This window comes from Odontesthes bonariensis, chromosome 22, assembly GCF_027942865.1.
Source record: "Odontesthes bonariensis isolate fOdoBon6 chromosome 22, fOdoBon6.hap1, whole genome shotgun sequence".
In the NCBI taxonomy this organism is placed as follows: Eukaryota; Metazoa; Chordata; class Actinopteri; order Atheriniformes; family Atherinopsidae; genus Odontesthes; species Odontesthes bonariensis.
Window position 1 is genome coordinate 6,362,452 of NC_134527.1, and position 23,719 is coordinate 6,386,170.

At 42.6% G+C, this 23,719-nt stretch overlaps 1 protein-coding gene across 1 annotated transcript; it reads right to left on the reverse strand.

The window, feature by feature from the left end:
• Positions 1–14,833: 14,833 nt before the first annotated feature.
• barhl1b (BarH-like homeobox 1b) lies at positions 14,834–21,459 on the reverse strand. Its single transcript, XM_075455589.1, has 3 exons — positions 20,228–21,459; positions 17,749–17,971; positions 14,834–16,559 (listed from the first exon to the last, which is right to left on the reverse strand). Exons 1-3 carry the CDS (start codon positions 20,676–20,678, stop codon positions 16,265–16,267), a joined length of 969 nt encoding a protein of 322 aa, XP_075311704.1. The 5' UTR covers positions 20,679–21,459; the 3' UTR covers positions 14,834–16,264.
• Between the last annotated feature and the right edge of the window lie 2,260 nt (positions 21,460–23,719).

A 23,719-nucleotide genomic window follows, 5' to 3' on the forward strand; every position in this document is an offset into this window, starting at 1 on the left:
GTTGTAGAGGTCCCACGATTTATGTCTCTCAGAGGACGTATTTCACATGTAGCAAAAGGAGCATTTTCTGGCAATATGGCTGAGTTGGACACATCTGTCAGAAATATTCTGAGACACTGGAGAGCAGCTGAATATACACATGTAGAAGAATGGGTGAATGCAGCGGTCCAGGCAGCTTCTCATGAATCGAGGCTTGGGTTGGTTAAGGGACAACAGTGAATGAATACATTTTTTACCTTTTTAATTTCTTTAACTCGTTGAAATCTTTGCATATGGGTAAATTGTTTTATGTTTGTTCATTTTTATGTTCTACTTTGGTTTTATAAATTTTTTTGAGATCTCTACTGGTACCAAATATAAAAAAAACCTTTTTAAATTTTTTTTTTCTAATGATTGTGTCACAGGTTTCACAAAATAATTTCTACCATATTCCTCAAAATGTTATACGTCACATCAATATCAATCATCTGGACTGTAGATCGTGTTTAATGTATTTCAAACACTTAAATGTTTTATTCAGTTGGAATTGATAAAGTAAAATAAATATAATTTTTATATTGTATTTATGTTACTTGTTTATATTCATTATATTTCTTTTATATTCTTATGATTGACAACTTTTAGTTAGACTGAGTCAGACAAAGACACCAAGACCACCAAAGTGTCCCTGCAGAGGATGCTTAATGCTGCATTACAACATGCATTTATATGGATGCGCTGGAGTGTTAATGACAGGAACATCAACCTCAATGTGAGGAATAAATAAAAGAGCTTCATGAGGAAGCGTGGTATATCAACGTAGTAGTCATGTCTGTGTTAGTAAATAAAAGTCATTTGAAAAGGAAAATTGACTTTACACATTATGCCGTAATGATGAGACATCATTTTCTGTGCCACCCCCCCAATGAGAATTATGATCTCAGTCTGGACAATTTTTAGAAACTCTAAAATAAAAGCCTCAGATCCAGCCTCACACAGTGATGTCTGGGTGTGTGCGTCAGCTCCAGGTTAGTTAGAGTTTCTCCTCTGTATTGTTTGTGTGTCTTCCTCCTCACCGCCCTGTACCGGCTGTGCCTGGGCCCTCATATCAGCCGGTCCATCTCCCCCCCACCCCCCTGCTATCTCCTCACCTTTCCCTCCGCTACATCTCATGACTCAAACCTCCCCTTTCTTTAATACCCCGTTAGCCACACCAATTACTCTATCTTTCTGGGCCATCTTGCCACTCCTTCGCCACTCCTCCTGCCTCCCCTCTCTGTTAATCCTCTCCCAGGCCTAATTGAAGGGGACAGCAGCTCTGTGGGGTCGCAGAGAGCCCAGTTACCGCGTGACACACCTCTTCCTCACGATGCGCTTGCCATATATATACACTCTGCCGCTGTTTTTTGTCTGAGCCTCTTTTCCATTTCCAGCTCTTCTCCTGTTTCTCCTCCTGAGGGTCAGATTGCAACCTGGAGCTCGGTGCAGTCTACAAATTGTCAGAGCGAAGCCCAGAAGACGAAACGGAGGCTCGGTGCCTCTAGTTCATTATGACTCAGGGTGTGAGTTAGGCAGCAGCATGTGTTGACATTGTCATAGTTATCACGGGTACATGTGTGTACGGCCTGTCAGAGGTGTGTGTGTGTGTGCGTACAGAGGTGTGTGACTGTGTGCTCAGAGCAAGGAGGACGTATCTGTGTGTCTTCATGCATATACACCCTGCAGATGCATGTTCTCCCAGTGCATCTTCTTTCTGTTTTCATGTGTCCATGTGAAGAATGATGCTTCCAGGTTTGGAAGATGCCGGCTTGGCACCCGCGGGTTTGCTGAAACCCGCCTCTGTGCAGGATCAAGGGGCGCAGAGGCTTCTGCCGCACCCTGCCAGCCTGATTGCACGCCAGCTGCAATCCCCGATGCCTCCGCCGCATCCACGGCAGCCTGCACCCCTGCCCTTTTCCTCATCTCCTTATGAATTCGTTTTTTTCTTTATTTTTTTCCTGCTTTCCACTCCTCAGGAAAAGTGACATAAATAAAGACCATAATTTATGGCCCCGTGTTTGACGAGCTGGAATGTGATAAGAAACCTGCTAAAACCACATGTTTTCATTACATAATTACCTTCTGCATATAGAAACACAGCGAGCTAAATGCAGTTGCCAGTTATGAATGGTTCTGCGGAGCTGTGTAGGAAAATGTTTGATGTGATGGATTTTTATAGGGGAGCCTGTTTGTCTCTGTGCTCTTGTCAGTGTTTACAAATATGTCGAATTATTTTCTGTGGCGCATAGTGTTTGTCCTTTACTGTGTGTAAGAGGATGCCGGTATTCTTAGGAAAAAGTGTTAACGAGAGCAGTCAGGAAAAGTTGATTCCCATAAACAGGCTAACTTGAGACGTCTGTTGCGAGAGGCACTTGAATCACTTTTTACTGTTCTGCAAATTTCTGTTGCAAGTCATAACCTGTGTGTGTGTGTGTGTGTGTTTTATTGTTTATTCCCAGGCAAGTGGGAGAATTTGTTGTGTTTTCTTGGGGTGTTATTATGGTGGAGTTTGGGGACTGTCAAAGCGACGCAGCTCAGCACAGATAAACTGGGACTCTCAGTACCCATCAGGCCCCTGTGAGTCTTTGTGAAGACGACACCGCAGAAGGCGCCATCCCGAGAAAGCGTCACATCCAGTTAGCAGACACCCAGCGTGCTAAAGAGGTTAAACTGCTGCGCCTGGCACAACCAATTGTATTGATAACCGTTTGAAGCTGGTTTTCTCTCCTGCCTGGCGTCACGCTTCACGCGCTTTATTCGGCTTGCCACTCCAGACAAACTTCAAACCTGGGAGTGTGTTTTCCCCTCCGCTCAGGTGTATACAGGTGTGGGTGTCTGTGTTTATGAGTGTGTGTGCAGCTCCAGGGGCCTTTGCTGTTGTTTGTTTGTGCTGCCTCCATTCTATAAACCAGGCTTCTGATCTCACAGGCAACATGCCTCCAAATTCTTCTGCTGTTCCCTCTCCATGTAAATATATCGGTGTCAGTTTGTCTGATGATGAAATGAGTATTACAATCCGGAGCAAGGCAGGGAAACCACGTTGCTTCTTTTGTGATTAAAGCCATCCTCGCTGCGGTGTGAGATCTCAGCTTCTGCGCCGTGTTCGAGAATAAAGTTTCTGCCAGTGGAAAAGTGTCTCTGCACATCTGTTTCCTCTTGCATTCACAGCCGATTCCTACTTTTGCTTTACTGCTCTCTGCCGTCTCTCCCTCTCAAACTCCACCTGCCTTTCGTTATCGGCTTGTTAGCCCGAGGTCCTCGCCGCGGCCTGGAGTTATGGCTCTGTCGGGCAGCTGCCTGGCCAGCCGTCGGGGTCCTCGGAGGCAAATGGCATGTCAAGGAGTGGTCACTGAGGTAGATTGTTTTCTTCACCATCAGCCTGACCGTCACCGGTCTCACTTGTCCAATTAGAGGCTTTTTGCCCCCCCTTTAAGTCACCAACTCATCGGCTCATGACTGATTCTCTGACATCTCTGGCCCCGAGATGAACACACCTGACACCCTGCATGAGCTCAGGTACACATAAATTCTGTCTGTCGGCAGACAAGTGCAAACACACAGCCACAGAAAAATGGATAGTATTCTTTGTTTGTTCATGACATGTATGAGTAAGTAGTTTATAAAGAGCCACTGTTGTGCAGACAAATCCATTAATAATCATCTCCAACTTATGGCTACAAGTCAAAGAGCACGTCGGTCGTAGCTCCAAATATACATTAGTTTTGTCTTCTTAAATGTGTCACTGTGGATTGTCATTAGTTTACAGTCAAATCCAACAGTATGACATATATAAATCTGGATTATCAGTTTGAAACAGCTAACACAGAACTATCCAAGAGCCATTTGTTTCTAGCACAGACTTAAACCGGCACCGCCCACCACTCTGCATCATCTCTGTCACTTATATTCTTTTGAGAATTTTATTGGATGGAGAAATGCTCAGCCTGATACTGTAAAAGGCACAAGAAACATGAAACTATGAGAACACTCAGCCCTTAAAGCCCTTAAAGCTCTTTCGTCATTGTACTGGGATGTCCTCTACAACGCTGCATGAAATTTGAAAAAAACCCGAATGTAATTATCTGCAAATCTCACGAACCAATATCGTGTTTATAACAGAACATGGAAAACATATTAAATTAACATATTAACCCTGGACTGCAGGTAGGTCACTTCAGCACCTGGACTCTTCTTCAACAAAGCCATGCTGTTGGAATAGATGCAGTATGTGGGTTAGCATTGTCCTGCTGAAATATACAAGGTCTTTCCCGGAAAAGGTGGAATCTAAATGGGAGCAAATGTTGCTGTAAAACCTGTATATACCTTCCAGCATTGATGCTACCTTTCCACATGTGCATGTTGCATACCGTCAGAGATGCAGGCTTTTGAACTGAGCGCTGGTAACAAGATGGATGTTCTCTCTGTTCTTTAGTCTGGAAGATGATACAGCATCCATGATTTCTAAAAGTTTCAGTTAGTCTGACTGAAAAAAATGCTCAAAACTGTCCTTTGTGGGGATGGGAATCGAGAAGCAGTACCAGTAGTTCGATTCCGTGGACTGGTTAATCCGCCTGCCTAACGATCCCGTTTATAGGTTCTGCTAACATCTGGCGCATTTGCGCAATGACGTCATGTGCACGCCATGTAATGTTTCCAACATGGCGGCGAGGCAGAAGCGCCCCAAAGTTTGGTTATATTTCACCAAAAAGGACAATACTAGGGCCAGTTGCAACACATGCAGAGCTTTGATCACATCAAAGGGGGGAAATACCTAATGTAATACGAATGTAAAGACTTTGACACGCTGCTAAGCGATGGCGGCAACTCTCTTGGTGGAAATTGTGGCACAGCGTCTTCCGTCTCAAAAGTCCCAGGTAACGTAAAACTTCCAGGTCCTGTTGATTGTAATAATACTGAAAAAGTTCCTGTTTTTCAGCTTAAGCCAGCTTTGACTTTATTGAAGTTGAGTGCAAAATATTGGTGCATACTTGAAATTAAATTGTTACAGCAACCAAAGCCATTTGTACTATATTTGTACTATATATAACTGGATGAGAATCAATAAGAGAACCGATAAGGAACCGAATCAATAAGCGATATCAATAATGGAACCAGAATTGCTAAATTCTTAACAATTCCCATCCCTAGTCCTTTGTTTTGTTGCCTCTGTCCATTTTAAATTAGCTTTGGCCCAGAGAAGACACCAGTGTTTCAGGATCGTGTTCATGTGTGGCTTCTTCTTTGCACGGTAGAGCTTTAAGCCGCATTTGTGGTCGGCACAGTGCTCACTGACAATGATTTCTGGAAGTGTTCCTGAGCCCATGCAGTGATTTCCATGACAGAATCATGGCTGTTTTTAATGCAGAGCTGCCTGAGGCACGAAGATCGCGGGCATCCAGTATTGATTTTTGACCGTGTCCCTTGCGCACAGAGGTTTCTCTAGATCCTCTTAAACCTTTGATAACATTATGCAGTGTTGTTGGAATATAAAATAATCTGCACAATTTTATGTTGAACAGCATTATTCTAAAATTGGGACACATTTTTTTTAGACAGTTTTTAGCCGATTGCTGGACCTTGTTCCTACTTTACCTTTGAGACTCTGCCTCTCTAGGGTGCTCTTTTGGAATCCAATTATATGACTGCCCTGTTGCCAATAAACCTAATTAGTTGCACCTTTTTATTCCAGCTATTTCTTTTTAGTGCCTCTTACATTTCCAGCCTTTTGTTGCATCTGTCCCATCGTTTTTTCAGATGTGCTGCTGCTGTCAAAGTTAAGGTGAGCTAATATTTTTCATGAAACAGTAAAATACTCTCACTTTCAGTATATTTGTAAAGATTGAACTCAATTGGATAGAATATGTATGAAGACAGGATTAAAGTCAATTTGTTCACTCAGAGGCTAATGACTGAGTGTAAGTACAGTAGAAATGAACACTAACGTGATTGTGTTTGCACTGCTAACCATAACTGCTGCCTACATAATAACTCAGCAAACTCATTTAAATGTAAATCTAACTGTGGCTGCGCTGATATTCCTGCCTGCCATCCGCTGAATCGATTGTCATGTGCCTGCGCACTCCCCTGTAGGCTACATGCGACATCAATCATTTCTTCCCTGCCAGAAACCACAGAGTTGCTCCCTCTGACTTTCTTCAACTTCCCCGTAATTCATCCCACACTGAAAGCAGAAAGTTCAGTGTAACGGAATTTTTAAAAGAAAATCCGTGGTTTACATTATGTTGAGATTGATATTGAGGCATGTAACGTGCCCGATTCTCAAGTTCTTTTACATTTAATGCTGCACCCTTGAATAGAAGTTGATAGAAATTGCTTTTTTTTAACATGTATGATAGTTGATCAATTGATCATTTACATGTTTTATTTTTTCAGGAATCCTGGTTCCAGGATTTCAGACTTAAGGATTAGCTGCTTTACTGTCTTTAAGGTTGTAAAGTTAATCAATTGCATTTTTTGGCATTTTATCAATATAAATTTTCAGGGTTTTTTTTGGGTGAAATACAACCGACAGATTAATGGATGGTAAAAATGTGGATTACTTTCCCTAAAGTTTTCGCTTTAACATGGGTGAAGAGCTCTCTCTGGCGTACGTCGTGTTTGCAATATCATGAAATATATATGGATGCCAGAATGATATCAGCCATGCTCCACAGAAAGTTGTGTCCATCTTTAATAACTTTATGATAGAAACCCTGTAGGTGCAGGGTTTGACCGTCATGTTTTAATTTTCTGACACTTTAGTGCTCTATTCCTGTTATTTCATAATCAAACTATTTCTCACTGACAAACAGCAATGACCCTGGTGGGGAAAAAAAAAAAAAAAAAAGTGGGAACTTGTTCCCTTTGTGCCCCCTCCCTGTCCTCACCCCAGATCAGCACATTGAGAGGGGGAGAGAGGAATGCCTAACTCAAAAAAAAAAAAAGTGTGGTCCTGTTCTTGCTCTCTGGCCTCCACCAGGAGACAAAGTGCGAGAGAGCTGCCAGACATCACACAGAAGCACCGTTAAAAATACATGTATACCAGTCCTCATCACTTATTGATGGCCTTTCTTCCCTTTATGTTTATGAGGTGAGATGCCTCCCCGTGGCCCCGAACAGTGACCCCAAGGATCCGCTGGGGTGTCCAAAAAACTGCCTGTTTCCTCTAATTGAGCCCACTCTCAAATGAGACTCAAACATATCCATTCTTCCACATGTATAAGATGTACTCAGGGGTCACTAATAGATAATACATTTATGGCGTGTTGAGGGGAAGAAATCTGCTTTTTTTTAAAGGGTAAAGAATGTAGACCTTGGACGTATGAAGGGATTAAAATGGACATAGTCAAACCTTTTCAGCCAATGAGAGAGACTCCAGTTTTCTAGCAGATAACACAGCCAAGCTAACTCAAGGCTGCACATCGGTTTGTGTTGTCCTTCTAATGCTCTTGCTGAATTCATCATGTGTCAGCTGCAGATGTGTAACATGCCAAGACTGGAGGGGGTGGGGTAATAATAATAATAATTTGTGTTGGGATTTTATGGCTGGCTTTGCCATCCCCTTGAATGTCTTTGTATGGCAGTCATGCACACATCATTGTGAGATTTACTCACTGCTTGAGGAAGCCGTCTGGTCCCAGAGGCATTTGCAGGGCTGGCTGGACAGTGGGGGTCAGGGCCTCGGGCTGTTTTTTTTTCTTCTTTTTTTCCCCATGTTGTCTGACCAAAGTGGCTGCTGAGAGAGCAGTGTGGCAGGCGGCGAAGGCTTCCAAAACACAACAAGATATTGATTGAGTAATCTGTGTCATCTGATAGTAATATGTCTTACATGGGCTCCCCGCTGCGGAGCCGCAGCCTTCAGTGCTTACTGGGAAATGCCGAGACAAGTCGCATCCCGAGGAAAGCAGGAATTTTGCTTATTTAGACCTGTTGCATGTTTTTTATCGCTCAAGTGTTTCGCGGGTCTTAGTTAAACCAAGATTTTCTAAGGAAAGTGTGTTCAATTTCTTATCTGTGGAAAGTGACTAAAATGTGTATTCAACAACAACTCAAGCTAAACATGTTGACGTGGGATGCAATTTTATTTATCTCAATTGCAGTTTTGCATATTTTAGAACATTTTACTTGTACTTGAGATTAAACAATCTGAAATAATCTGAACTAAACCAGAATTGAATGTGAATATATAAATGTAAAATGTCATATACATGAAATGTAGGTATATTGGATATTGGGGGAAAAAAATCCCTTTACCTGCATCTTTTAGCTGCAGATAAATACTAATATTTATCTGCCTTTTAGTGGGGAAAACAGCTTGTCGATCCTGTTCACATCACAATTGGAGATATTGGATTGAATACTGGCAATAGAAACTAGATGGAAATTGTTTGAGACTGCCACAGGATTTTGAGCAGAAAGGAACAACAAAAGTGTGTAACCCACAACAAGATCTATGAAAATGTAAATATAATCCAGTATGATGGTTTCAAATCAGATATAGAGAGCCAAAGTCATTATGACTGCCCATACTGGCATCTTTTTCACTTGTTTCAATGGAATATTCCATCAGTAATCCAAAATGAACTGTACTCCTGAACTTTATGATTATCACACAGACAAACACTTACTTTCATCTGAGAAAAACTACAGTTCCTACAAGTACCTTTCTGGTTTAGAATAACGTGAGTGGTTTTTGTCCACTGTCATCGCCTCTAAAGTTGTTTCGGAACTTAATCGGAGGTGTTTCTGCTGTTGAGCTGTGACGTTTCACCTGACATGATCATAAGGTATCAGTCACCAGGGGTGGAAGTAACGAATTACAAATACTCACGTTACTGTCATTAAGTAGATTTTTGGGTACTTGTACTTTTATGAGTATTTTTTTCAAGTGTGTAATTTTACTCATACATGAATAATTGATATTTGGACATTTTCTCCAATGTAAATCCTTATTGGCCGTCAGATAGCACCCAGGCCAATTAATCTAAAACATAATGTAAGGAAAGGCCAACTCCGCTGCTGCAGCAGCTCAGGTTTCTGGAGGAAACACACCTGCACAGCGGAGCAGAGATGGACTGAGGAGACAGCATCCAGATGCAGTGAAACTCTGTTTGAGCTCCACGGTGATATCACTTTACAAGACTTCAACGTCTAAACTCACAACTATACTTGTATGATATTGTTTTCTTATTTTTCATGTGTTAAGGTTATTAATTTGGCTGAGATAAGTCTGCAAAGCTGCCATTGGTCAGCCTGATAATAAGACGGAGCGAGCTAACGGGTGGAGTCAGTGAAGCGAATGTGTTCATGTGTGTGCCATCTGTTTACACTCTGGCCTCATAATAGTCATATCATTGCAGTAATTTCACTGTTTAAGGTGAGCTGTTTTTGGTTAGAAAACCTGGTGCACAGTGCTGAGCTGCATCTCAAATTAATATTCAGGTTCCCAGCTCTCTGCTGACATATAGCACAAGACCAGGGGTCGGCAGGGGTGGATATTTCATACAGGTGAATCCAATCAAATGTCTACTACTGATGATGCAATAAAACATCCATTGGTGAAAAAGTAATTAATACTCTGAGTACTTTTTGAGAAGAGTACTTCGTGTAAATTTGAGTACAAATTTTCAGTACTCTTAATTACCGGTCTGTTTAGCGGAAATTGACGCGTCAGCGGAAAGCGGAAATTTTCCGTTCCGCCACTAATTCGACTGCAACTGAAATCAGACTCATCAGAACAGGCAACATTTTTCAAATCTTCTAATGTCCAGTTCTGATGAGCCTGTGTGAATTGTAGTCTAGTACTAGAGTACTTTTACTTAAGTATTTTTTAACACTAGTACTTTTACTTGTAATTGAGTACAATTTAAGCAATGTAACAGTACTTGTACTTGAGTACTTATTTTCAGGACTCTTCCCACCTCTGTCAGTCACTCTTTGAATGCAGTTTTGTTATTTTTTTGGAACCAAATCCAAATTTCACTGGATTCTCTGAAACCACAGTCTTTTTTTGCAACAAAGGACGCAACAGTATCAGGAAGAGGGAAAAAACAAAAACCAACTACTTAGCCCTTATGTTGGCTTGTTTGCTAGAATGCGAGGTTTTGCTAGGTTTTATAAGCTAAATAGTTTCTTTGTCAGGGAAGGCACTGATCTGTGAAAAAGGCCAGAGAGGGTTTGATGCTCTTCAGTTGAAACTGGAAAAGTCAACAACAACAAGGTCCATTTTAACGAACTTGGACAACAGCAAAAGGACAAAGCTGTAGTTTTTTACTTGCTTATGAAGTCCATCTCCATTATTGCTGTTTGGTTTGTTCAGAAGCTCGCACATTGCTCCGTGCATCTGGTGGAACTTACACGTCAATGGAAATAGCAGAAAAAGATGACCTGATGACACTTTGAGTCACATTTGGAAGGTGTGACTATGGAAACCATGGAAATGAGGTGGTGTTTGCCTATCTTGAAATAGACACGATGCACATAAGGGGTACAGAAACAACTTTTGTAAATTGCATCTGACCTGGCAGAGATTAAAAAGATGACTCATCAGCTGTTTTTGCTCTTATATAAACTCACATGACTGAGTCTTCCCAGCTGTGATCTGATATCTAAGATATTCCTGAAGTTTAAATTTGTCAGGAATAACTCTCTCAATATTCTTGCCATGGGATGTCCACCAGTTGTTGTTTTCCTCCTCACGGTTAGTTTCCAGTAAGGGCAACTGCTTCTTCTACTGAATTACAACCACAAGCAACATAGCCTATAACCAACGCCATCTGGAAACATTTATGCAGCCAAGTTTATTCATTTCACACCAGTCAATGGAAACATTTCTGATTCTAATTTCTTTTTTGCAGCTTTTTATAGCTTCGGATCTGCTTCGCCAGTGACTGGAAACCCGGTTTATAATGGAACCGTTTGAGTAAATGTTCACCTTCATCCACCAAGTCACTGATGTGGGAGTGCAACTTATATTTAATGCAGCATTAGTTAGCATATACGTTGATGATGAGAGCCAGCTGTAGGTCTGTATTGGCTGATTCAGTATAACATCTGAGGTAAGGAAAATGTACAGCTGGAAATGAGCACATTGAGACAGTTTTATTGTTTTTGGAAGACATGCAGGCTACATACTACATATAACAATCAGAGGTTTTAAAAGTCAGTTGCGTTTGGTTGTGAGGAAGCAACCCCACCTCTTTTCCTCCCCCGTGTCTATCCCCAGCTCTCTCCCTCTTCTCTCCAGTCTTCCTCCCTAACCCTTCTTGTGATCCGAGAGGAAAGCTTTCATTATTTGCCGAGATTGGGATGTCAATCCCAGCACCCCTGACCCAAGTTTGTAGTTCTCCCGCGTTATATTGGGGAAATGATTAGCGGGGTTATGTCCCCTCCACTCCACGAAGCTTTTATTCTTCCTTGCGCCCCCCTGTATCTCCAGGCAAAAAAAATGAATCTCTTCTTTTCACTCTTTCACACTCCCCTTTCACACTTGCTAATTTATCACACCGGATAAACGATTCTGTTCATCACTGAGTCGGATTCATTTGAACATTGACCTCTTTTTTTCTCTTTTATTTTTGCTCTTTACCTGGGAGATAAATGTGCAGCATTTTCAGCTTAGATTTTAGTATGAAAAAATGAACATTTTTGAAACATAAGATTTGTTCTCCTCTCTTCTTTTTCCACTGAATGCAGCAGAAAGACATGGATTACTGATTCTTTTTAGATCAGTTTTATTTTCTTGTCTTATTTCTTGTTTTAAAAAAAAAAAAAAAAAAAAAGCCTTTGATGAAATAATATGAAGGGGAAAAAATGTGAACTTCTTTATTTGTGAACTGAAGTCAAACACTTTGTTTGGAGTGTTACACGTGAGGATCTTGGCAAAGCTTTGTTTTGAAACCCAAACTCAAAGGTTGTCCCAAAAATGAAAATCCCTAAAATCCCTAAAATGCACGACACATGTGGGATACAGAAGCTTTAGGCATGTGGGAATAAATGGTGTTCTTTCTCATCTGACTTAAGAGCAGATATAATAGCCCACATTAATGCCCATTTCGCTTACGCGCACGAAACCGAACAATTAGGTCTGTTCGCGTATTGTTGGGGAAAATTACGGCAAAATAGGCCATGTTTTCCTTGAACATTTTTAATTGATCTATTTTTTATTCTCCCCGGCGGATTTTTCAAAAACGTGCACTGGAACAATCCTAAAGCGAGCAGCAGATGTGCCTCATTGGTCCGCTGAAATAAATAAAAGGAAATATAAAAGCTTTCGCACCACGAAAACAATGCAAATCGCACTTTGATTCTTTCTTAATTTCATCAAAAGGTTATTGTTCGTGTTTTTTTCCCCTCTTTGAATTATTATCATTATTAGGAGTCCATTGGATTAAGAAGAGTCACTGATCCTCGTTGTAAGCCTTTCTTTCTTTCTTTTTTCTCAGTGTGTGTGTGTGTGTGTGTGTGTGTGTGTGTGTCGGGATCCCAACGAGACTCCATCCGCACTTCATTAACCCTGAGCCGGGGACAATCCACGCTGAGAGCTGGAGGATTTACCACCACCCTTTCACATGCAAAGAAAAGAGAAGAGAAAAAAAAGACTCACTGGGGCTTTTCCTCGTACAATCAGCAGCGCACTTTGCAAGTATAACTCTTCCTATGATTAAAAAAAAACAACAACAACTTCGTTATCTGAATCGGTCACGGATCCTCATGATGGGACTTTAATGATCTTTTGGCAAGTTGGGAATTCATTTGTATCCTCCCCATCTCTTTACATCACACTCCCAGTCACCAAAAGCCTGGCCGGCTCGCAAGCTGTATTTTTAATGCAATTTTACGCATCATAAAAGCGCGAGATTATCAGTCCGTCAGTCTGATATTTCACGGCATGGTCAGCCCCCAAAGAGGAAGAGGGGGAGGGGGGGTAACAGGTGCCATGCGCGGGTGACAGCAGGGGGAGCTGGCTATCAAACCCATTATCGACTTTCAATTAAAAGCTATTAAAGTCTTTTGTCTAATCGTTAACATCCTACACGCCAAGTCTTGTCCGTCAGCCTGAACTCCTTTAACCCCTAACGCGCCGCGGACGAATCATTTGGGTCCACGCAGACGTGGGAGTGGGGAGAACGAGGCTGGTGTATGGGAGAAATGTGTATGGAGGATGGGGTGGGGGAGTTGGGGGGGCCGGACTGGTGGAGCCGCTGACCAGCTGTCCCCACGCTGATCCGCGGTTTGCAGTCAGCTCCAGCCCGGTCACCAGCTGTTGGAGCCGTTTGGCAGAGGAGCGCGCATCCAGCACCCTCAAGGAAGAGAAGGATGGAAACAATCAATTTCCAAATGGGGATCATTTAAGGCACTTAAACAATTGCGCACATGACATTAATATTTCATCTCCTGCATTGTTTATGGAAAACGAGTTGGAGTTGGTGCTGTTCATTTAGGAGAGTGGCAATGGTGAGGGAGGGAAGGAGGGAAGGAGGGAAGGAGGGAAGGAGGGAGGAAGGGAAGGAGGGAGGGAGGGGGCAGCAGGGGGACAGGGGCTCCATTTTGGACAGGACATCCTTCTGTTATTGTTGGCCCTTCTCGAAAGACATCAGCTGGAATTGATCTTAGACTTTTACATGTGTGTGTTTGTGGAGAAGAGATAAAGAGGTGTGTGTGAGAGGGGCTCTCTGACTTCTGTCATTTCCAATCCAACCATCTCCGCTGTGTGCTCTGCAATCAAATCTGTGCTCATAGAGAGACAAAAAGGAAGAGATTACATCTAATAAGCACCATGATGACTGGAAATATTGTTGTAATTAACAGCGAAATCGCGTTAACATCGGTCCAGATGTGTCTCTGTCTGCTCCTCCTTTTGAAAAGGTTAAGAAGAAGAAAAAAAAAGATGTTAAAACACCGCGCTCCGCTCGTGACTTATTAACGGTTTTCCTCCTCTGCACGTCATCTGCAGCATTAAATAAATTGTGTCAACGACACTAAACCAAACAGGGGAGGAAGAAATTAGTGTGACAGACACGCTCAAATTCCCTCAAACGCGCTTTCTTTTAATGGAGACTCTGCTTATTATCTGAAGGCATGCAGCTCCTCATCCTCTGCTTGCTCATGATGACATCAAATAGAAAAAAAAACTGCAGATACTCCCAACTTAATCTGCTTCTGATTTGTATTCTTGATTCGGTTATGGAGAGGTTTTTATTTCAAACTGTCAGACTGTTACATTTTCCACAATTTGAGACCAATCACTTTGGTTTAAGCGTCCGGTGGGCCTGGCGTGAAACTGCCAGGGGTGCTCTAGAGAGGGACAAAAAAAAAAATACTATATTTTAAAGGCTCAAAAAACGTTGCACGCCTTTTAAAGGAGGAAATAAAGGAGGAAAAAATAAGAAATTCAAGCCTAATAGAACATACCTAGCGATTAGGTTTTTAATGGTGAGGGTTAAGGGTTAAAAACACGTGGTCAAAGGGAGACTTTACCATCCAACTTTTTTTGAGTCTTTACCGTGACCCCAGATTTCTTTTCCAACTTGTGGTTAAATTTACTTGTTACACAAATCTCAGCCACCTGAACGTTTTCCTGTTCCTGTTGGCTGCATCACTGTCTCATATGTCTGCATCTTTATCCCTTTTTTTTTTTTTTGGAACAGTCAGCGTCCACGTGTTGACTCCACCTGACCACATCCCCGCGTGGCATTTCCCTTTCACACACACATACACCCGAGGCAGCCACGTGATTAAATGAAAGACTTTTATTTCCACATTTATAAAAGTAATTCTCTTTTACATCAACCCCCACCCCCCCTCTTTTTTTTCTGTCCAACTTTTGCTGTGAACTTCGCCCAAGGAAAGGGGGGAAAAGAAGAAGAAAGGGGAGAAAAAAAGGACTTCGCAAATTTTTTTGGGGGGGTGGGGGGTTGGATTTGAGGATAAGCCAGAGGAGGAAACTAAAAGTAGTTCAAATAAAAAATAAATAAATTTAAAAAAAAAGAGAGAAACGATCCCGGGGAAATATACGAAAAACACTCCACAAGTTTTGATATCTGCAATATACATTTTCACCAAGGGAGAGTAGAACAATTAAGAGTCATCACAGCTTGATATGAAATAACAGAAGGAATGCACAACGTCTGCTCAAATACAACAAATCAACAGGCGGTTCCACCTGCGCGAGGACCTGGGTCCGATCCGTTTGTTTATTGAAAAAGAAAAGAAAAAAAATGAAACCATCACTTCGGGGGATCTCGTTCCCTTCTGTGGTGGGAAAACTGTTCCTTTAGATATAACTCACTTGTCGTTTTACTCGGCTCAAACCAGGACTGCAAGAAGAAGAAAAAATGACTTTATATAGATTCTTTTCTCTCCGGGGGTCCACGCAAGGAAGTCCGTCCATTCTCAGACAATAAATGCATTTTTTTTTTATTTTAAAATGTAATTTTTCATTCATTCATTTTGTTTTTACTCCGACTCGACTTTTTTTTCGGGGGGGGGGCTAAAACTGAACCTGTTCCGTTAAACTGGATCTGAAAAAGACGCACCGACGAAACAAAAGCCAGCCTCTGCAGGGTCAAAGGCAAAATATTCTTATTTACAGGTTGGTGACAGCTGGTCGTCTTCAGCTGGACACACACACGCGCACGCACACGCACACAAAATGAAAAAATGACAGTTTTACAAAATGAAAAAAAAAAAAAAACATTGTTCCTTTGGATGTTGTAAATACATCTGGTTCAAATTACATGGAAGCGTGTTCGTTACCGTGAATGATGTGGGCTGTGCATCAACTCCCACATATTACAATAATAATAATAATAATAATAATAATGCCAATAGAAGGTCCGATTGGCTTGAGGTGGAGGTCAAAGTGCTCCTGTTGGGAGCTGAATACTGAAACTGGGTTTAAATAAATAATAATTTAGATGCTTTGATTCATATCGAAAAATAAATAACTTATAAATAATGCTCCTGTGCCCCAAAGACAGTCAAAAGGAAGAAGAAACAAAAAAATAGTCCATAGTCTTTGCGAGTCTCATTTGGGTGTCAGTCACAGAGCTCCTTTCACATCCACGTCGGCCCGTTTTCATCATATAAAAGCCGAGATGTTTAGGATTTTTTCCTCTTCTTCGTCTGTTTTGTTTTGTTTTGTTAGCTCTTTCTGTCTTTGACTTGTTTCGTTTATTTAAACTGCCTGAAGAAAAAGGAAGGAAATCAAAAAAAATTTTTTAAAAACACATCAGCAGCGAGCGGCTCACCGCTGCTGAGTTGGCCGGGACAGCACGCCGGACATGGGGGGCAGAGGAGGCGGCGGCTCGCTGCCCCCCTGCAGGCCGTGCAGCAGGATCCGTGGGACCAGGGGTCTCTGTAGGGCCGGCGGGGGCGCCGAGGGGCCTCTGTACAGGTATAGGGCCGCCCCGGGGTCCAGGTTGGACACCAGGCTCTGCGGGTAGAAATACGGGGAGGGGAACATCCTCTGCAGGGCGGAGTAGTTTCCAGCTTCCGCCAGGAGCTCGAGCCCGACCGCAGTCTGCCTCTTCCACTTTGTCCTAAAAGAAAAAAAACACAGCAGACCGTGTTTTAGTCTTCGTTAGCAGATGTGTATCTTTAAATGCTCGCGGTGAGTGTGTTTGACAAACCAAAATATATCCCATCTGTTAACCTGGGATCCAATTAGAAGTCGGGGATGTTCTTCTTCTTTTTTCGCCCCTTCCTTCCTTCCTTCCTTCCTTCCTTCCTTCCTTCCTTCCTTCCTTCCTTCCTTCCTTCCTTCCTTCCTTCCTTCCTTTTTAAAATCACCTAAATCTCCAGCCTGCCACTTGTGTTCACACCCAAACATGCCTTTTAGATGCACTCCACGCAGGTGAATAATTCATAATAAAGATAATTGAGTCGATATAGTAGTTTCTTTGAATTATTAATATGCACACATGCAACTATACATTATTCATTAGCTACTCAAACTCAAATAGTGGTTTTTTTTTTGTTAAAAAAAGAAATATATTTATTTGTGTAATTCAGCTCAGAACAGCAGGCAAATAAATAAATGTTTTTTTTTTCCCCACTGTGGCCGGCAGGGCTTGTTTATTTACTGGAAGACGACCATTTGGTTCGCAGCTATTTGCAGGGTCATGTCATTTAATTACACGCGATCCTCACAAAGTAATGTTGCTGCGTGAAGATGATGAAAAAACTGAAGAAATAAAGAAGTGACAGGCAAGCCAGCCCTTCAACAAATACTGGCGGAAGGAAAAATCCTGCTTTTTTTATATGTTCTTTTATTTATTTTTTGTGAGAGCTAAATCAAATTAAATGGAATTAGGCTAAATAAAATCTGCATGCTACAAACCGAGCAGCTGTCACTAAGCACCTGTTCCTATAAGTTAGTTCAAATAAAAAGTCGGTGCTGAAATGAGTCAGAAAGTCATTTCAAGAGGTTCCACCTTTTCAAAGGTGAACAAACGTTCTCTCCAACTCCCATAAAGTGGGACTGAATCATTTGCAGGTGGTCAAATGGTGGAAAAAAAATATCAAAGTTTAATTTTAACAGTGAATCTTCTAATCGAAAGGAAAATTAGAAGATTAGTTGCAGTCCTCTGTGACCTCCTGCCATCTTTGGGTGATGGTGAAAGGAAAACATAGCCTATCGTTCCTGGGTCAGGACCCAGCAGTGAGAAACCAGATCATCCTCCTCCTGAACACCCAAGGAAGAAAAAAAAACACCAGCAGCGGTCTTACCTCCGGTTCTGGTACCAGGTCTTGACCTGCGTGTCGGTGAGGTTGAGGGACGCCGCCAGCTCCATGCGGTCCTGGACGCTCAGGTACTTCTGACGCTCGAAGCTGCGCTCCAGCTGCGCCAGCTGGTGGTCCGTGAAGGCCGTCCGGGCCTTCCTGGGCTTCTTCAGCCGGACCTGAGAGCTGTCTCTGCTGCTGGAGATCTCCCTGTCGCCTTCTTCTTTCACTGCCGCGAGGAGGAGAAGAAGAAGAAGAAGAAGAAGAAGAAGAAGTGTTAAACCATGCAGAACCAAGGCCTCTGATACTGTAGCCTATAATGGAACCCAGCAGCATCTTTACGCGCAAACAGCAAAGGAAGTCCGACATAAACCTGCTGCTGCGATTTACAAAGACCAGTGAACCAAAACAGAAGCCCGCCGTTCATTTTAAACAGCTTCATTAAAAAATAGAATTTAAAAAATAAATAAAACGTGAAATAAAATCTGATTCTTCAAAACTGGATTTCGAACATTTCTTTGAAACTTTGCGCTGCGCGGCTTAAAAAGCTCATTCTGGGTGTAAGATAACAGGCTTGTGGTCAACTAAAACCCCAAGGCAGACCTGTAAATCTTTTAAGTGTGATGCGCTCATTTAGTTTCAGATTTGAATTTTATGCAGGGGGGAGGGGGGGTTAGGCGGAAGTGGTTCAGAGAGTTTATTTCTAAACAATATATAAAGATTTCAAGTTTCACCAGTTTGCTGCTTTTAGACATCCTGAGATGCCTTTCGTTTCAGCGGTGGAGTGTAAAATAACGGTGCTGAACACAGTGTCTATAGGCTGTGGGCTATAGGACTGTTTGATTTGGCCTCAAATTGTTATGAAAAGCTCTTCCACTATTCTGCCTTCCAATGTGATGATTCTTTTTTTTTTCTGCCTGTCAGCAGAGCCGTAACCTTTGTTCTTTTTTCTGCGTGGAGTCGTGTCAGGGAGAGCGCTGAGATGGGCTACTTATAGTCAATTCTCTGGGAAGAAGAAAAAAAATAAAGAAAGAGAGGAGAGGGATGAAAAGAAAGACGAGTAGGAGTGAGAGAGGGAGAGAGATCTTGAATAGTTGAGTCGTCTCAAGAAGCACAATAATCCGCCTAATTGAGCCACAAGGGAAGGACTCGCCTTTCAACCGCGACGGAGAAACTTCACAGGAGCGTGGAAATGAGTGGAAATCAAGAGCCGGGCTGACGCGCGCGCGCGGGTACAAATCTGATTAGTGCCGGGGACAAATTGCATCAAATCCGTGATGCATTCCGGGCGGCGGGTTCGTGGGAAATCACAGTTGAGATGGGTTCAGGAGCTCTGTGGGCCCCCCCGCGGCTTCCTCAATCAATCAGCGCGTCGATGAGCTTTCTCTTTGCACCGCACGCGACCGCGCGGACACATGCAATGCACGCCCGTCGGGCCCTATCAATAGCTAATAAGAGGAACTGGATTTGTAAGTCGACGGTTCAGAGCAAAGTAATAACATGTTAGAAACGACCATAAGAATAATGGAGAGGAAGTATAACATTCCCTGATGCATCACGTGGGGTTTGGTTTTATGTGTCCCAGCGTGCAGCGGCCGTCTTCTTTCCAGGCTCCGCTTCATTAAACTGTCAATGGAGGTGACATGTGTGTTATGGCTGACAAGATTGGAAACAGAGAGGCCCTTGATGGCATTTATGTGCAGGCGACCCATGTCATCTCCTCCACTCGCTCCTGTCTGACACCGGCAGATGCTTTCAGGATATTCTGTGAATGCAGAGCCTGAAGCGGACTGATCACGGTGCATCACGTAATAACTTAATAACAATGAGCACTTTAACCCGCCACCGTCCCGGGACCAATGGCAGGGTGCAGCAGCACAGGGTCGGGCCCAGGTTTTCGGTTGCTGGTGGTTTCAGATGAGCTTGCTGTTATTGAACCCGGCTGTTTGTTTTCTCACACTAAAGTGGCTTTTTTAAATTTTTTATTATTATTTTTTTTATTTGATTCTAAACTTCATAATATTGAAAAATAAATTTAGCACCATCAGGTGTATTTTTCTGTTATTTTTCTTTAAGATTAGCGTTTTATGGCTTTCATTAAAATTGTTATTTCGTCTATATTTTTCTGCGCTGGACCACGACCCTGTCATTTTTTCATTTTATTTTTTTTAAATTGATGATTATTTAGTCAATTTTGGGCAAATTGAATTTTAAAAATGAAAAAAAGAATGACCAGATGAGCTGTAACACGCAAAATGTAGGAATTAAAATTTGCGTAAATACATTTACACGAAGAATATAGGAAGAAACGCCTTCTCGCACAAGTATTCTAATGTTTTCCTCAAAATAATCACAAATATATATATTTATATTTTTTGTTTTTTTTCCTCTATGAGCCAAATGTCTTGTACAACACCGGAAGGCCAAATTAGTTCAAACTGAGCCCCTTTTCTGTCCGAGCAGGAGGAACATTTTGCATCCTTACCTTTATATTCGCTGTCTGACGATGAGTTGCTGTGGATTTTCTCCATAAAGTCGTCCGCTATCTTGGAGGCCAGCCTCCCCGCCTCCTGAGTCGGCTGTCCATTGCTGGAATAAGGAGCGCAGGCAGCCAGAGGCTTACAGTCCGCGAGAATGTCTCTGATGAGGAACGAAGAGGTCACGGTCCTCTGCTGCGACCCGGCAGAGATCTGCGCGTGCTGGAGGTGCGGCGGCAGAGCCAAGCCGTGACCTTGCCTCTGGGCCACCTCCTCCACGCACTCCCTCCTCGGCGACGGAGGCGACGAGCAGCCGCTCTCCACGTCTGATCTCGGGCTGAACTCCAGAGGCGAGCGGCACTCCCCCACCAGGCTGTCCCCTTTGGACACCGGACTTCCAGGCCTGTGGGACAGCAGCGAGTCGATGCCAAAACTGGACCCATTGGCGGACGCCTCCATTGTTTTTAAGAGGCCTCCTCAAATGACCATTTGGTATCGGGTTAAGTTTTATTCTTTTAGGAGGAAAGGGGCTGTTTTAGGCAAAGTTGATCCGGAAGAGGTGAAATGGCCCCCCTCCAGCTCCAACGTCAATGTTTGTGGAGACGCTACAATTTAAGATTTCCCACCCACTACTTCCAGCTCCCTTAGATCAAATATTTCCAGGCTAAGCTCAGCTAAAACAAGCGTCCATTCATCCGATTTTCTTGTTTTTGGCAAGTCTGAAAAGATGCAATCAATGCAGCCGCTGGAGTCACAGTCGTTTCTTTCGGCTTCGGGCAGGTGCAAACTCCGTCTGCGTGGACTTCAGAAGCCTCACCGGGAAGATGAGCCTGTTTCTGCCGTTATGATCTCACCTGCAGAGGAGGAAAAGACCCCGAAATTCTTAATATGTCTGGAAACGTAGCAGAGGTAGCAGCAGCGCGTGAGAGTCTTCGGCAAAATGCGTTTCAGCACCATGGACAGCTACAGGCGGAGGGTGGCGTTCAGAGCAGCCCGTCGAGTGGGAAACTGTTGGCATTCCTTTTGAGAAAAAACAGCGAAACACCACGAATTTGCGAGAGAGAGAGAAGTGTCCAAGAGGCTGGCGAGCCGGAAGAAGCGGGACGAGGCGAAGCGCGCGCGGCAGAAGAAGAAGAAGAGGAAGGAGGGGAGACAAAAAACAAGAGGAGAGGTAAACTGGGTTAAATAGTCACAACTGGCAAGTAAAGGGACGAGGTGTGATTGGGGTGGGAGGGAATCCCAAAAAATTGAACTTGAGGAAAAGTCAGGAGCTAGGTTTTAAGAGCGCCTCGTCCACGTGAGTCCCCTGTGACAAGCCCTCATTGGCTGAGGGGAGCTGGAAGTGGACCTCCCTACACGCCCACTAACTCTGCCTCCCTCCCTCCCACCTCCCACCATCCTCCCCCCTTCTCCCTGGCTCATCCTCACTTTGATAAAAGAGACACTGAATTCATCAGGAGACTCAGATCCAACTGTTTACAGGCAATTTTCACACTGTTTGCTTTCATTACATCATTGATGAGGCTTCTAATGGGGTTATTATGTGGAGCGGCTAGGTGTTTTTCTTCTCGGTTCCCTTTTTTTTCCCCGCGTGTGTGTGCCACTTCCAAAGCCCCCTGCCATACAGACCCCCCCCCATGATTCAGACTTCAGTATCTTCAGTCATTTGACTTTTATTTATATTTATTCCTCTATAGGACTGTCCCGTTTAACGTTGCTTACAGAGTAAAATGCTTTTTAGATTTTTTGAATGAAAGAATGAAAAATGACAAAATAATTAACGTTAAAGTTATTATTATTGTTATTGTTTAGCCTATTCTAAAAAATAATATTTTTGATTTGCCTGTAAATATTTTTTTGTGTGTGGGCTGTTCTATTTAAGCAACATTTTCTTTTTCTTTTTATTTCTTTTTGGGGGGTTTTTTAGCCATTATTTCTGCCAATTTCAGCTTGTTCACACCCCACTTTTTATTTCTCGTGGCTCAAGAGTTTTACTCTTTTTTTGTTCACCTTGAACATTTTCTCTGTATCCATCCTGTTATTGTGATGCACTTTTTAAAAAGAACACAGAAGAAATACTGGAAATAAAGCCACCCCCCTCCCAACATAATTACTAACAGTTCAGGGTAATTGTGCACGATGGTCCCAGTCGCCTGGCCAAATAACAAAAAACAACTTTAAGGCACCATTGTGCGCACTTTCCCCTTTAATACGCGTGAAAACCCATTGTGCGCACTTTTAGCTCCATCTTGCACAACAGTTTGCCCCGCGCGACGGCCTCGACAGCCCCTAATAATCTAACAAACTAACCCCCTTCGCATTATCTTCGACACCCCTCGCCATCACCACCACACACTCACACACTCACACACACCTCCTTCTCCTTCCACCCCATGTGACCACCAGATTGGAGGCGCGCGTCGGCCTCACAGACACCGGCAGGTTAGTGAATCCGCTCCCCGCTCCCATGGGGTCCCATCACGGCTGCAAGCTGTCACATACGAGGCGGGGACAACACAGATATAAGGCGACACACACCCACCCCTGACTTAGCTGGTTCTTTCTCCTCTTCTGGTGCATGAAAAGGAGCAGTGGTTTGATGCTTCCTCTCACTGTTTTTTTTTTTTTGTAATTTTCTTTATTCCCACTGTGGCCGGATCCACAGGCTCCAGTAATGTTGTGGTGAATTAATCATAAGGCGATTCAACTGATTTCTTCCACTTTGTGATCATCATGCCTCAAAGTTTATCTTTTATTTGACTGAAATTTTTTTTTTTGCTGTTTCAGTCTGCCTGATTTTATTTTTTTAACCCATATTTGCTTGTTAATTTGGAGCAAACACGAGGATCTATTTTAAACGATGTAAACAAACAAATAATAGATTAAAATAAAATAAAAAAGCCTTATGAAATGCAAAGACTTTAAAGAAAATATATAACCAGAGCATGAAGATTTACCAGATTAGAACAATGACTTCCTCACACAATTCAGATTACTGCTGCTATAAGGATTTTATTTTCTTTTCTTTAAAAACTGATGATTATATTTAATTTCTTTTTTATGATAACTTGGTCTTTAGAGTTTAGTAAAAGGGGATTTTTAAAGAGTAAGATCTTCATCTAAATGTTTATTTGACTTTAACATAAAAAAAGCAGAAAACCCTTATGTTGGAAAAAAAAACTGGCGCTGGAGGAAATTTAACAGTTTCTGCACATCACATGATTTGGATTTCTCAGTAGATGATTAAATGAAGAGTATACAGAGTAATTTCTCACTTTTTGTATCAGCGGTGTTATTTAGTCAAATTAAACTTATCCTTGTAGATTTTTGGGAAAGTTCATAAACGTGTTAAAAAGGGAAAATGTTTTTATATGAGGCAGCGCAGCTACTGTAACTGTCGGTGTGGGAATGTGTGTGTGTGTGTGTGTGTGTGTGTGTGTGTGCGTGTGCTTCTGACTTTAAACAAGTGTCCCTCTGCTCAAGCAAAGCTCGATTTTATT

Bases quoted from the DNA above. Each gene is read 5' to 3' on its own strand.
- barhl1b (XM_075455589.1), bottom strand. From the start codon at position 20,678: ATGGAGGCGTCCGCCAATGGGTCCAGTTTTGGCATCGACTCGCTGCTG. The intron at 17,972-20,227 runs GTAAGGATGCAA...TCCTCGCGGCAG, and splicing joins GTCAGACAGCGAATATAAAG to TGAAAGAAGAAGGCGACAGG. The intron at 16,560-17,748 runs GTAAGACCGCTG...TTTTTCTTTTAG, and splicing joins ACCTGGTACCAGAACCGGAG to GACAAAGTGGAAGAGGCAGA.